Source organism: Mus caroli, unplaced genomic scaffold (assembly GCF_978045245.1).
Source record: "Mus caroli unplaced genomic scaffold, Mus_caroli_1 scaffold_3, whole genome shotgun sequence".
Lineage (NCBI taxonomy): Eukaryota > Metazoa > Chordata > Mammalia > Rodentia > Muridae > Mus > Mus caroli.
The window spans coordinates 4925482-4939181 of NW_028227258.1; the positions used below are offsets into that span (position 1 = coordinate 4925482).

Below are 13700 nucleotides of genomic sequence, written 5' to 3' on the forward strand. Positions count from 1 at the left end.
CCCTAGGCTGGTGGTCCTGAATTCTATAGAAAAATCATGCTGAGCAAGTCAGGGGAAGCAAGTCAGTAATCAGCACCTTCCATGGCCCTGACTAAGACATACATTTATATTATCCTTTTTCCTTTCTTCTATTTTCTTCTTTTTCCTCTCCTCTCCCCTCTTTTCCTCCTCTTCTCTTCTTTAACCAGTGAAATTGGGGCCTTGGGTATGATACACAAGCACTCTACCACTGAGCTGTATCCCAAGCCTGATAATATTCTTTTAATGAAATATTTCTTTATGTGAGCTATGGATTTCTCATAAGAAACATGCTCATATATGCAGGCCTCTTGCAGCTTTCATCTACCTATGGCCAGTTTCTTCGAAGTAAGGTCAGCCATGTATGAACAATGAATGGGTCAAATCTGTTGTGAGGTATAGAGTGCTACTCACATAGGATTCTGAGCTAGGTTCCCAGTGGTGGATTTCGAGTAAGACTCATGTCACTGGGTGTCTTGTGACTAGACAGATATTATAAGAAACAATCTGCTGCTCAGGCCATGAGGGGTTGAGACACCAGAGAACCATGTGAAGCAGTTTGCACTTAGCTGTTCTTTGGGGAGGCAAGACCTTCAGGCAAGACTGTCTATCAGCAGGTATCTGATCTCCTTCTAGGACCTGGGGATAGTTGGAATTTTAGAAACTGTAAACCTGATAAACAACTTGAGAAAAGTCGCTGGATATAAAATTAACTCAAACAAATCAGTGGCCTTCCTCTACACAAAAGGATAAACAGGCTGAGAAAGAAATTAGGAAAACAACACCCTTCACAACAGTCACAAATAATATAAAATATCTTGAGGTGACTCTAACTAAGCAAGTGAAAGATCTACATGATAAGAATTTCAAGTCTCTGAAGAAAGAAATCTAAGAAGATCTCAGAAGATGGAAAGATCTCCCATGCTCATGGATTGGCTGGAGTAATATACTAAAAATGGCCATCTTGCAGAAAGCAATCTACAGTTTCAATTCTTCACAAAATTAGAAAGAAAAATTTGTCCAATTATGTCCAATTACATCCAATATACACATGGAATGCACTCACTAGTAAGTGTATATTAGCCCAGATGTTTGGGATACCCACAATACAATTCACAAACATGAAACTCAAGAAGCAGGAAGACCAAAGTGTGGATACTTTGATCCTTCTTAGAAGGGGGAACAAATTACTCATGGAAAGAGTTACAGAGACAAAGTGTGGAGCAGAGACTGAAGAAATGACCCAGAGACCATCCCACCTGGGGATTTATCCCATATACAGTTATGAAATCCAGACACTTTTGTGGATGCCAACAAGTGCTTTCCTGTTATAGCTGTCTCCTGACAGGCTCAACCAGTGCCTGACAAATACAGAGGTGGATGCTCTCAGTCTACCATTGGACTGAGCACAGGGTTCCCAAAGAAGGAGCTAGAAAAGTTACCCAAGGGGCTGAAGGCCTTTGCAGCCCCATAGGAGGAACAACCATATGAACCAACCAGTATCCCCAGAGCTCCCACGGAATAAACCACCAACCAAAGAGTACACAAGGTGGGACTCATGACTCCAGCTGCATATGTAGCAGAGGATGGCCTAGTCGGTCATCAATGGGAGGAGGGGCCCTTGGTCCTGTGCAGGCTCTATGCCCCAGCATTGGGGAATGCCAGGGCCAGGAAATGGGAGTGGGTGGGTGGGTGAGCATGGGGAGGGGGGAAGGGATAGCAAGTTTTTGGAGGGGAAACCAGGAAAGGGGATAACATATGAAATGTAAATAAAGAAAATATCTAATAAAAAGTAATAATAAATGATTTTTTGAAACAAACAAACAAAGATGTAAGTAAAGTGTATCTGTTGTGGATAGCCCTGGCATAGCTTGTATTTTGTACTAATTCTGATTTCCCAGGAGGGGCTGTAGATGAGGTGTGAATCACATACACAGGTGACTTCCTGTGAATCTTCTTTCCACCTTAACTTGTAAAAATAAAGGCTAGATTGGGCAGTGGAAAGGAAGGTGGAGCTGAAAAGTTTGAGGGAGAAGGAGGAAAGGAGAGAATGGAGAGAGAACAGAGAGAGAAGGGAGGAAGATGGAGGGAGAGGAAGATGATCCAGATTCTGCATGGTTTTAAATAGCCACGGGTATATGAATATCATGTAAGGGAAGGATAATTACAGGACAGTTTGTCTTATCTAGGTGGGCAATTTATATATGTATCAATTGGCTCTGAGTAAATTGTGTGGACATCTTGTGAACTGAGAATTTACTGATATATAAATCTGACTGATTAATTATAAGCTTCTAGAGTTTTGATTTTACAGGGTTACTGGGATTTGGAACCTCTGACCACAGTGGGTGGATGGTTGGGAATGTGAGCAAAATCTGCAGCAAGAGAAATGTGAAATATGCGGTCACTGCTTAGGGCTAGCCATAAAGGCAGCAGGGTTGCCTGGTTCCAAGAGTAGCCGGGTATATCGTGGGATGGTCTTACTTTTGTAAAATATTTCCCACAGCATGTATCTGTAGCATGACAAGTTCAAACCTGCTCTAAGTGCATCCCAAGGATCCCTACAGCCATACAAGACAGAAAGCATCCTGTCCTGGAATGGCAATTACTCCTTTGATGTAATTTTCCAGGGAACTCTCTCCAAAGTGTCAAATTCCAAGACCAGATTTCTGTGTTCTGAGGATTGAGTCAGAGGTAAGAACTCATTAACGACTCTCAAAAATTTTAGGAGAGCAAGTGATAATTTGAAGGTGTAGTGATTAAAACTGTCACTAAATATTAGAACTAGACAAAGAAGGAATCAACCAACAGCTATGGTAACGTTTGAAATCAGTTTGAACTACTGAGGCATAGACTTTGAAACACATTTTCTCCTGAAAGCTTTGCAGGTATGGATTTTCCATCCGAGATCCAGTTCCTGATTCTTTTTTTCTCTCAGTAGAAATGGTCAGATACACACCACAAAGCTGTGGCTATTTACTAACTACAAGTTTTAAGTAAATCGCAGTTCTGAGCATGAGTTTGAAGAGAACTTTAAAGAAGTAACTGAAAATGAACTAGCACTTAAATAAGAAAGTCATAACTACAAATACAGATATTCATAGGTGTAAGACACCAGGTTGTGTTTTTGGTCATTGCAGCTGAGACAAATTGGCATTTTCTATAACCAAGAGTTTACCTTGTTCTTTTTCTCCTCCGTGGAGCATCTATTTCTTCTTAGTGTTATATCTTCCTGCCTTCATCCCTGCCACCTGACTACCATAAAAGAGAAGATAAAATAGTAGCTGAATGGATTCTATCATGAAGAAGCAGAATGTGTGAGTGCACGTTTAATCCACAAGCCAAAGAAGAGGCTCGCTAGGACCTCTGCAGGGATAACACGGAAAACAAACATCTACAGAGGAGAATTTATATCATGATTGTTCCACTCTCAAAATATAGAGTCCTAGCCCAATTTCTGTGATAATAAACTAGCTACTTAATGCAAAGCACTTTATGGTCCTTCTCTTTCTGTTACTTGAAGGTCCACTTACCAGTTTACACTCTAATTATATCTCTGCAGACTATACAAAATTAACCTAATACAACTTACAGACTGAAAGTATCTATAGACAGGCTGTTCAGGGGTCATAAGATAACACCTGTTTCCAGTTTACTATTTGATATAAAATTTTATTATGACATTTTTAGGAAAAATGTTAAGACAGTATTCTTCCAAGAAGTTTGAAATAGCAGAATAACTCTGTAATTACTTTTCTGTTTCTGTTAGCTAGGAAGGCCTTGAAATTGTGGTGATCTCTCTGCTTCATACTTCTGAGTGTGTGTGTGTAGGGGGTAGCATATAACATTAGACTGAGATAGCCCAGAAAAAAATCTTTATGAGATAAAGTATGTAATATTTTAAAGCCCAGTTATAAGTTCCATCGTGAATAAAATGCTTGGGAATTGCTGAAGATTGTCCTGAAATAAAAGTTTACTAGGCATTTAATGAACTGCATTGTTCAACATTCTTAATATACAAGCAGGTTGTCATTGTCTACATTTAAATCCCCCTCCCATATATGATTAAATCCCCTTATACATGATAGCAGGTATATCTTCCCTTTTTCTCTTTGATTAGAAATAGAGCCAACGACTACATTTGTCATACCTGCAGATATCTTGCACAGTAGCAAATAGAATGTAGTGAATATGGGACTCTTTGTACTAAGAAGAGGATGAAGTAGGCTTTTGAATGTTTCCTACTCTGGGTAGAAGACTCATAGGTAAAATGACTATATAGCTCTTTCTTTAAATGTCTATATTGTGTTGACCTGACTAGGAGATATTTGCACACCAAATATTCCTTATTCCCATGAGTTCTAGCAAAGAGTCTTCCTGGAATGACACTGAACATTGATTGTAATGTTGAATAATTTTATATTCTTGAAAACCCAGGATTCCCACATACGGTGCTCTCAATAGTTAAGTATTTCCTTACATTTAAAAATAGCTATTAAAAACCCACAGTTCAGTAAGGACTCCATGTGGTTTCATTAAAGCTTAGATTTTGACAGGTTCTCAGAAGGCCAGTATTTCATAATTAATGGATACTCGGCCCAAGGTCGACCTTCTCAGTGCCTGGATGAGTGCAAACTTGGTAGGGAAGAAATCTGCTTTTGACTATTTATCTTTCTAGAAGGAAAGTAAATTATGGGACCATGTCCAAGAAATTGGCTCTGTGTGTTAATATTTTAAAGTCATTTTACAGTAAAAAGATCATAGGATCCATTTTGTTTTATTCTATATTTAAAATTACAGAAATTTAAAAAGCCTCATCTCCATGCCTGCCTAACAGCCTTGCATGAGTTTCTGAGGTTGGACTTTCAATCACTGGAAGACTCAGACAGCAGACTCTTCATATTAATGACTCTGGCATTCATTTCCAACCTGATCTACAGAACCTTACAGACAGGCATCTTCTTCCACCTGGGTTGAGTCATTTGCTAATGAGATCCTGCTGACAGAGGCAGCCAAAAGGAACTACAATTTGAAGTCAGGCAGATGTAGATTTGTGTTCTTCCTCTCCTTCATAGAGGCAGGTTGACCATAAGTATGTCACATGATCACCCAAGGTTCCATTTTCTTCATTTCAAAATGTGAGAGCAGTGACTGTCTTTCTGTTTGGAGGTAAAAATGTATCAGATGCTAAGATCCATTGGAAAAGACTATAAGTGAGGCATTATTAGAAGTAAAACTCAATGCACACACTGGTTCTACTATCACCAACATAAAATGTCTAAACACTAAAGCTCAGTTCTGAAAACATCTACAAAGTGAAGCACCTGCTTATATTTTTGTCCTGCACAGAATTTCAGATTTCCCTACACAGCTTAGTCCCCTTCAAGTATGAATCGCAGAATGAGTTTTTTTTTTTTTTTTTTTTTTTGGTTTTTCGAGACAGGGTTTCTCTGTGTAGCCCTGGCTGTCCTGGCACTCACTTTGTAGACCAGGCTGGCCTCGAACTCAGAAATCCGCCTGCCTCTGCCTCCCGAGTGCTGGGATTAAAGGCGTGCGCCACCACGCCCGGCTTGCAGAATGAGTTTTAATCTGACAGTGAACATGTAAACTATGGCGGCACAGGAGTCATCTATGTCACCACTAACCAGGAACCCTGAGACAGAAAGTGGCCATGGTTGTTTTGATTTGCATTTCCCTGATGACTAACAATATGGAACATTTCTTTAGGTGATTCTTGGTCATTCAATCTTCCTCAGTTGAGGATAATTTGTTTAGCTCTGTACCCTATTTTTAATTATAAATGTTTTATAGATATTTTCTTTATTTACATTTCAAATGTTACCTCTTTTCCTTGATTCCCCTCCGAAAACCCCACTATCTAATCACCCTCCCCCCTCCCCCCCCCCCCCCGCTCACTAAACCACCCACTCCTGCTTAACTGTCCTGACATTCATACCCCTACACTGGGGCTTTGAGACTTCACATGACCAAGGGCCTCTCCTCTCAATGATGTCCCACAAGGCAATTCTCTGCTACATGTGCAGCTAGAGCCAGGGGTCCTTCCATGTATTGATGGTTGGTGGTTTAGTCCCTGGGAGCTCTGGGGGTACTGGTTGGTTCATATTGTTGTTCTTGCTATGGGGCTGCAAACCCGTTCAGCTCCTTGGGTCTTTTCTATAGCTCCTCCATTGTGAACCCTGTGCTCAGTCCAAAGGATGGCTGTGGGCATCCACTTCTGTATCTGTCAGGCAAGGGCAGAGAATCTCAGGAGAGACAGCTATATCAGGCTCTAGTCATCAAACACCTGTTGATTCAACCCTGTGGTTCCACCTCACACCCATCAGAATGTCTAAGATCAAAAACTCAGATGACAGCAGATGCTGATGAGGATCTGCTGACGTGGAGAAAAAGGAACAGTTCTCCATTGTTGGTGGGATTTCAAGCTGGTACAAACTCTGGAAATTGGTTTGTCAGTTCCTCAGAATGTTGGACATAGTACTACCTGAGGACCCAGATATACCACTCCTGGACATATACCCAGAAGATGCTCCACAATGTAATAAGGATGCATGCGCCACTATGTTCATAGCAGCCTTATTTATAATAGCCAGAAGCTGGAAAGAACCCAGATATCTCCCTCAAGAGAGGAATGGATACAGAAAATGTGGTACAATTACACAATGGAGTACTACTCAGCTATTAAAAACAATGAATTCATGAAATTCTTAGGCAAATGGATGCATCTGGAGCATATCATCCTGAGTTAGGTAACACAATCATAAAAGAACACACATGACATGCACTCACTGATAAGTGGATATTAGCCTAGAAATTCAGAATACCTAAGCTACAATTCACAGACCACATGAATATCAAGAAGAAGGAAGATCAAAGTGTGGATGCTTTGGTCCTTCTTAGAAGGGGGAACAAAATACTCACTAGAGGAAATACAGAGACAAAGTATGGAACAAAGCCTGAAGGAAAGGTCATCAGGAGACTGACTCACCTGGGGATTCATCCCATGTACAGTCACTAAACCCAGACACTATTGTGGATGCCAAGAAGTGTTGGCTGACAGGAGTCTGATATAGCTGTCTTCTGAGAGGCTCTGCCAGAGCCTGACAAATGCAGAGGCGGATGCACACAGCCGACCACTGGACTGAGCACAGGGTCCCCAATGAAGGAGATAGAGAAAGTGCATAAGGAGCTGAAGGGGTTTGCAGCTCCACAGGAGGAACAACAATATCAACTAACTAGACAACCCCCCAGAGCTTCCAAGTACTAAACCACCAACCAAATTGTACACATGGAGCAACCCATTGCTTCAAACGCATCTGCAGCAGAGGATAGCCTTGTTGAGCATCAGTGGGAGAAGAGGCCCTTGGTCCTATGAAGCCTTGATGCCCCAGTGTAGGGGAATGCTAGGGTGGTAAGGTGGGAGTACGGGGTGGGGAATCACCCTCATAGAAGCTGGGGGAGGGGGATAGGAGAGGGGTTTCTGGAATTGAAACTGGGAATGGGGATAACATTTGAAATGTAAATAAATAAAATATCCAATAAAATGGTAGCCAAGGACAATGTTACCCCCAATGTTCATACAATGAATAAATAAATGAATGAGCTCCTTAGAGACCCCAAGCAAACTTGGACAAGGCAGAGTCATCTCATTCCTGACACTGACCTGATCTATGACCCTCAGCAATTTCTAGATTCCTCCATTTCTCAATGGCTTCCATGTTAAAATCTAAGACTTTTGACAAATGACCATGATCCACATATTTCTGAGGATAATGCACATAAGAAGCCTGTTTGTTGGGACAAAAATTGAATTAGGAACCAAGCTCTCTCAACCCTCCAGATCAAGATCCAGTTTCCCCTCTAATAGACTCTTGAAAGTTTTCTCAAGTGTGTATCAGCTAAAGACTAGTTTTACATTAGAAAAGTTTTCATTAAAACTAAATATAATTTAAGGAATTTATGCAACACTGTCCAAAGCAGAAAATATCTGAAGTCAGTCTCTGTTGAAAAAGACCTGAAGAGTCATCAGACTTGATCTTTAAAGAGAGCAGAACACAGCACTCTAAAGTAACCTACTTGGGTTCATCAAGTAATGACAGAGAAAATGGAGAAGAAATGAACAAGAACAACTCTGTTCTCTACTTGTTTGCCTATAAGGAAGACAGACATTTATAATCATCTCATTTCTCCCTTCTCTACAAGTGTGAGCAACAGTTAGCACCCACTCTTATTAACAAAGAGAAGATTAATATGTGGTAGTAACATTTGTATCATTATGACAAAATACCCAAGCAAGCAAGAAAGAAACCAAAAAAATCAAAACCAACAAAGCAAAACAAAAACAGAACAAGACTAACATACAAGCATAAAGGAAGGAAGGGTGGTTTATGGTTTACTGTTCATTTGAGCTCTTGATTTCTACGTGTTAAGTATATTACTTTTAAAGAGCTACATGATTAGACAGGATTTTATGGTGGCCAAAGTGTGTGGAAGATGAATGTTTATGTCAGCATCAACCAGGACAAAGAAAACAAGACAGAAAGTGATGCTTCCATCACTTTCATTTATCCTTACCTCATAAGTTTACAAAGCCTCCCCAAACAGTATCACCTTCTACAGATTAGCCTTGCAATCATGAGCTCATGTAGAACGTGTGCGTACAGACATAGCACAAGAGAACCTCCAAAATGAACCTTGCCTAGACAGAGAAGAAATAGATTCATCCAAGCATGTGGCAACAAAGAGAAGGACACTGAGGAAACCTTGTAAGTGGCACTTTAGCTGGGTTTAAACCTCTGGAGATAGGACTGAGGGCAACGTGAAAACAGAGCAAAGAAAGGAAACTGGAAGTTGTTTCATTATACAGAATAGAGGTTTTGGAGGCATGCTAGAAAGTGGGTCAGAAAATCGAATTATTTTCGGCCAAGCATGATGACTTAAATTTAATGCCTAGGTCCTACATTGTAGAAGTTGTTCTTGGACCTACCTGTGTATTCTGTGGCATACACACTCATGCACACACACACACACACACACACACAAAACAACACAAACAAGTGATACCATTAGACTGAGGAGGAGCTTAAATGTCATATGAAAGTGCTGGAGTTTGTTCTCCAGGCAAAGTCAAGAAGGAAAGGATGTAGACAGGAGAATGTGTTTCTGAATGGACTTCCTGTTCAGGAGCTGTTCATGGTGCTGACTGGCTACCCTCTGAGAGGTCGCAAATAACAAACACCTCTTTCTCATCTAGGCTGTGGAACTGCTGCTGCAGCATGGAGCCAATGTGAACGTTCAAGATGCAGTCTTCTTCACCCCACTGCACATCGCAGCCTTCTACGGGCACGAGCAGGTAGGTATGAAGTGGGAGCTTCAATATCATGTAATATGCTCATCAGCTCCATCCATGGGAGCTAGTAGATCCTATAAACACTGCATGATTATGTCATTCATTGTTACTGTCTTATTGTAGAAAGGAGGCATTAGTGTGTGCATTGGTGGTTTGCAGCAATGGAAATCAGCCAGTCTGAGTTTGGGGGAAAAAAAATCTTTCCCAGGTTTACGGCTATCTGTAGCTTATATAGTACTTCTAATCTCCATTTCTTAATGGAAAAATATTTATGATTTGAACTTTCCAGGGATGCCTTTACAAAGAAATAGAGTTGCTTCGGAGATATGTAGCCAGAGACACTCTAGGTGCTAGTGGAGTAGGCACAAGACATGTTACAAAGGCCCTTCCAGAAGCTCCCTGAAACAGGCATCTTTAAGAAACCTTATTTCGAGTCTGCACAGGCAAGAGTGTGGACTACAGAAGCTAACAGCTTCTAGGACAGGAGGGAGCCACAGAGCTTCTGAGGCAGACCCCGTTTTGGGCTGCAGACATCTGGGCACCTTCCCTGCCAGAGGAGAGGTGTCCACCCCACCTGGGAGGGCTTTGCCGGAGCATCGGTGGGAGCAATCTTGGTTCCCTGATCCCACCGAGATTAGTCTGCACAGATGAGAGTGTGAACTACAAAAGCTAACAGCTTCTGGGATAGGCAGGAGCCACAGAGCTTCTGTGGCAGACCCCGTTTGGGGCTCCAGACATCCAGACACCTTCCCTGCCAGAGGAGAGGTGTCCAATCTGTCCAGGAGGGCTTTGCCAGAGCACCTGAGGGAGCCATCTTGGTTCCTGGATCCCACCGAGACTAGTCTGCAGAGGTGAGAGTGTGGACTACAGAAGCTAACAGCTTCTGGGACAGACCCTGTTTCAGACCTTCATCTTCTGCCAGGAGGCAAGTCCGAACGCCATATATCTGTGCACCTTCTCTGCAAGAAAATGCAAAATGCAAAATGATCCTAACTCAAAACATGCAGGAAATCCAGGACACAATGAGAAGACCAAACATACTGATAATAGGAGTAGATGAGAATGAAGATTTTCAACTTGAAGGACCAGCAAATATCTTCAACAAAATTATAGAAGAAAACTTCCCAAACCTAAAGAAAGAGATGCCCATGAACATACAAGAAGCCTACAGAACTCCAAATAGACTGGACCAGAAAAGAAGTTCCTCCCGACACATAATAATGAGGACAACAAATACACTAAATAAAGATAGATATTAAAAGCAGTAAGGGGAAAAGGTCAACTAACATATAAAGACAGGCCTATCAGAATTACACCAGATTTTTCACCAGAGACTATGAAAGCCAGAAGAGCCTGGACAGATGTTATACAGACACTAAGAGAACACAAATGCCAGCCCAAGCTACTATACTCGGCCAAACTCTCAATTACCATAGATGGAGAAACCAAAGTATTCCACGACAAAACCAAATTCACACATTATCTTTCCACGAATCCAGCTCTTCAAAGGATAATCACAGAAAAGAAAAAAAAAAAAAAAAAACAATATAAGGACGGAAACCACGTCCTAGAAAAAGCAAGAAAGTAATCCTTCAACAACCTAAAAGATGACAGTCACAAGAACAAAATGCCAACTTTACCAACAAAAATAATAGGAAGCAACAATTACTTTTCCTTAATATCTCTTAATATCAATGGACTCAACTCCCCAATAAAAAGACATAGACTAACAGACTGGCTACACAAACAGGACCCAACATTCTGCTGCTTACAGGAAAACTATCACAGGGAAAAAGACAGACACTACCTCAGAATGAAAGGCTAGAAAACAATTTTCCAAGAAAAAGGTGCGAAGAAACTGCTGGAGTAGCCATTCTAATATCTAATAAAATCGACTTCCAACCCAAAGTCATCAAAAAAGACAACGAGGGGCACTTCATACTAATCAAAGTTAAAATCTTCCAGGAGGAACTCTCAATTCTGAATATCTATGCTCCAAATACAAGGGCAGCCACATTCATTAAAGAAACATTACTAAAGATCAAAGCACACATTGCACCTCACACAATAAAGGTGGGAGACTTCAACACACCACTTTCATGAATGAACAGATCATGGAAACAAAAACTAAACAGGGACACAGTGAAACTAACAGAAGTGATGAAACAAATGGATTTAACAGATATCTACAGAACATTTTATCCTAAAACAAAGGATCTTCTCAACACCTCATGGTACCTTCTCCAAAACTGATCATATAATTAGTCACAAAACAGGCCTCAACAGATACAAAAATATTGAAATTGTCCCATGCATCCTACCAGATCACCATGGACTAGAGCTGATCTTCAATAACAACATAAATAAAAGAAAGCCAACATTCACATGGAAACTGAACAACACTCTTCTCAATGATACCTTGGTCAAGGAAGGAATAAAGAAAGAAATTAAGGACTTTTTAGAGTTTAATGAAAATGAAGCCACAACATACCCAAACTTATGGGACACAATGAAAGCATTTTTAAGAGCATTTGAGTGCCTCCTAAAAGAAACTAGAGAGAGCACACACTAGCAGTTGACAACACTCCTAAAAGCTCTAGAACAAAAGGAAGCAAATTCACCCAAGAGGAGTAGATGGCAGGAAATAATCAATGTCCAGGGCAAAATCAACCAAGTGGACACAAGAAGAACTACTCAAAGAATCAACCAAATGAGGAGCTGATTCTTTGAGAAAAACAACAAGATAGATAAACCCTTAGCCAGACTCACTAAAGGGCACAGGAACAGCATCCTAATTAACAAAATCAGAAATGAAAAGGGAGACATAACCAGAGATCCTGAAGAAATCCAAAATACCATAAGATCCTTCTAGAAAAGGCTATACTCAACAAAACTGGAGAACCTGGATGAAATGGACAAATTTCTAGACAGATACCAGGTACCAAAGTTAAATCAGGATCAGTTAATTATCTAAACAGCCCTATATCCCCTAAGGAAATAGAAGCAGTCATTAATAGTCTCCCAACCAAAAAAAAAAAAAAGCCCAGGACCAGATGGGTTTAGTGCGGAGTTCTTTCAGACCTTCAGAGAAGATATAATTCCAGTACTTCACAAACTATTCCACAAAATAGAAGATGAAGGTACTCTACCCAACTCATTCTATGAAGACACAATTACTCTGATACCTAAACCACAGAATGACCCAACAAAGATAGAGAACTTCAGACCAATTTCCCTTATGAATATCAATTCAAAATACTCAATAAAATTCTCGCTACCCGAATCCAAAAACACATCAAAACAATCATCCATCCTGACCAAGCAGGTTTCATTCAACGTAATCCATTATATAAACAAACTCAAAGACAAAAACCACATGATCATCTTGTTAGATGTGGAGAAACCATTTGACAAAATCCAACGCCCATTCATGATAAAAGTCTTGGAAAGATCAGGAGGTGAAGGCCCATACCTAAACATGATAAAAACAATCTACAGCAAACCAGTAGCCAACATCAAAGTAAATTGTGAGAACCTGGAAGCAATCCCACTAAAATCAGTGAATAGACAAGGCTGCCCACTTTCTCCCTACATACTCAACGTTGTACTTGAAGTCCTAGCCAGAGCAATTAGACAACAAAAGGAGATCAAGCGGATACAAATTGGAAAGGAAGAAGTCAAAATATCACTTTTTGCAGATGATATGATAGTATATATAAGTGACCCTAAAAATTCCACCAAAGAACTCCTAAACCTGATAAACCGCTTTGGTGAAGTAGCTGGATATAAAACTAACTCAAACAAGTCAGTGGCCTTTCTCTACACAAAGGATAAACAGGCTGAGAAAGAAATTAGGGAAACAACACCCTTCTCAATAGTCACAAATAATATATCTTGGCATGACTCTAACTAAGGAAGTGAAAGATCTGTATGATAAGAACTTCAAGTCTCTGAAGAAAGAAATTAAAGAAGATCTCAGAAGATGGAAAGATCTCCCATGCTCATGGATTGGCAGGATCAATATAGTAAAAGTGGCTATCTTGCCAAAAGCAATCTACAGATTCAATGCAATCCCCATCAAAATTCCAACTCAATTCTTCAACGAATTAGAAAGGGCAATCTCCAAATTCATCTGGAACAACAAAAAACCTAGGATAGCAAAAACTCTTCTCAAGGATAAAAGAACCTCTGGTGGAATCACCATGCCTGACCTAAAGATGTACTACAGAGCAATTGTGATTAAAAACTGCATGGTACTGGTATAGCGACAGACAAGTAGACCAATGGAATAGAATTGAAGACCCAGAAATGAACC

At 40.5% G+C, this 13700-nt stretch overlaps 1 protein-coding gene across 1 annotated transcript in view; it reads left to right on the plus strand.

Annotated features, from left to right (window-relative positions):
- Nucleotides 1-13700, plus strand: part of Tnni3k (TNNI3 interacting kinase) — a 311536-nt gene that overhangs the window by 103674 nt on the left and 194162 nt on the right. The window contains 1 exon segment of the mRNA XM_085835372.1: nt 9290-9388. Coding sequence (XP_085691498.1) covers nt 9290-9388 — 99 coding nt within the window.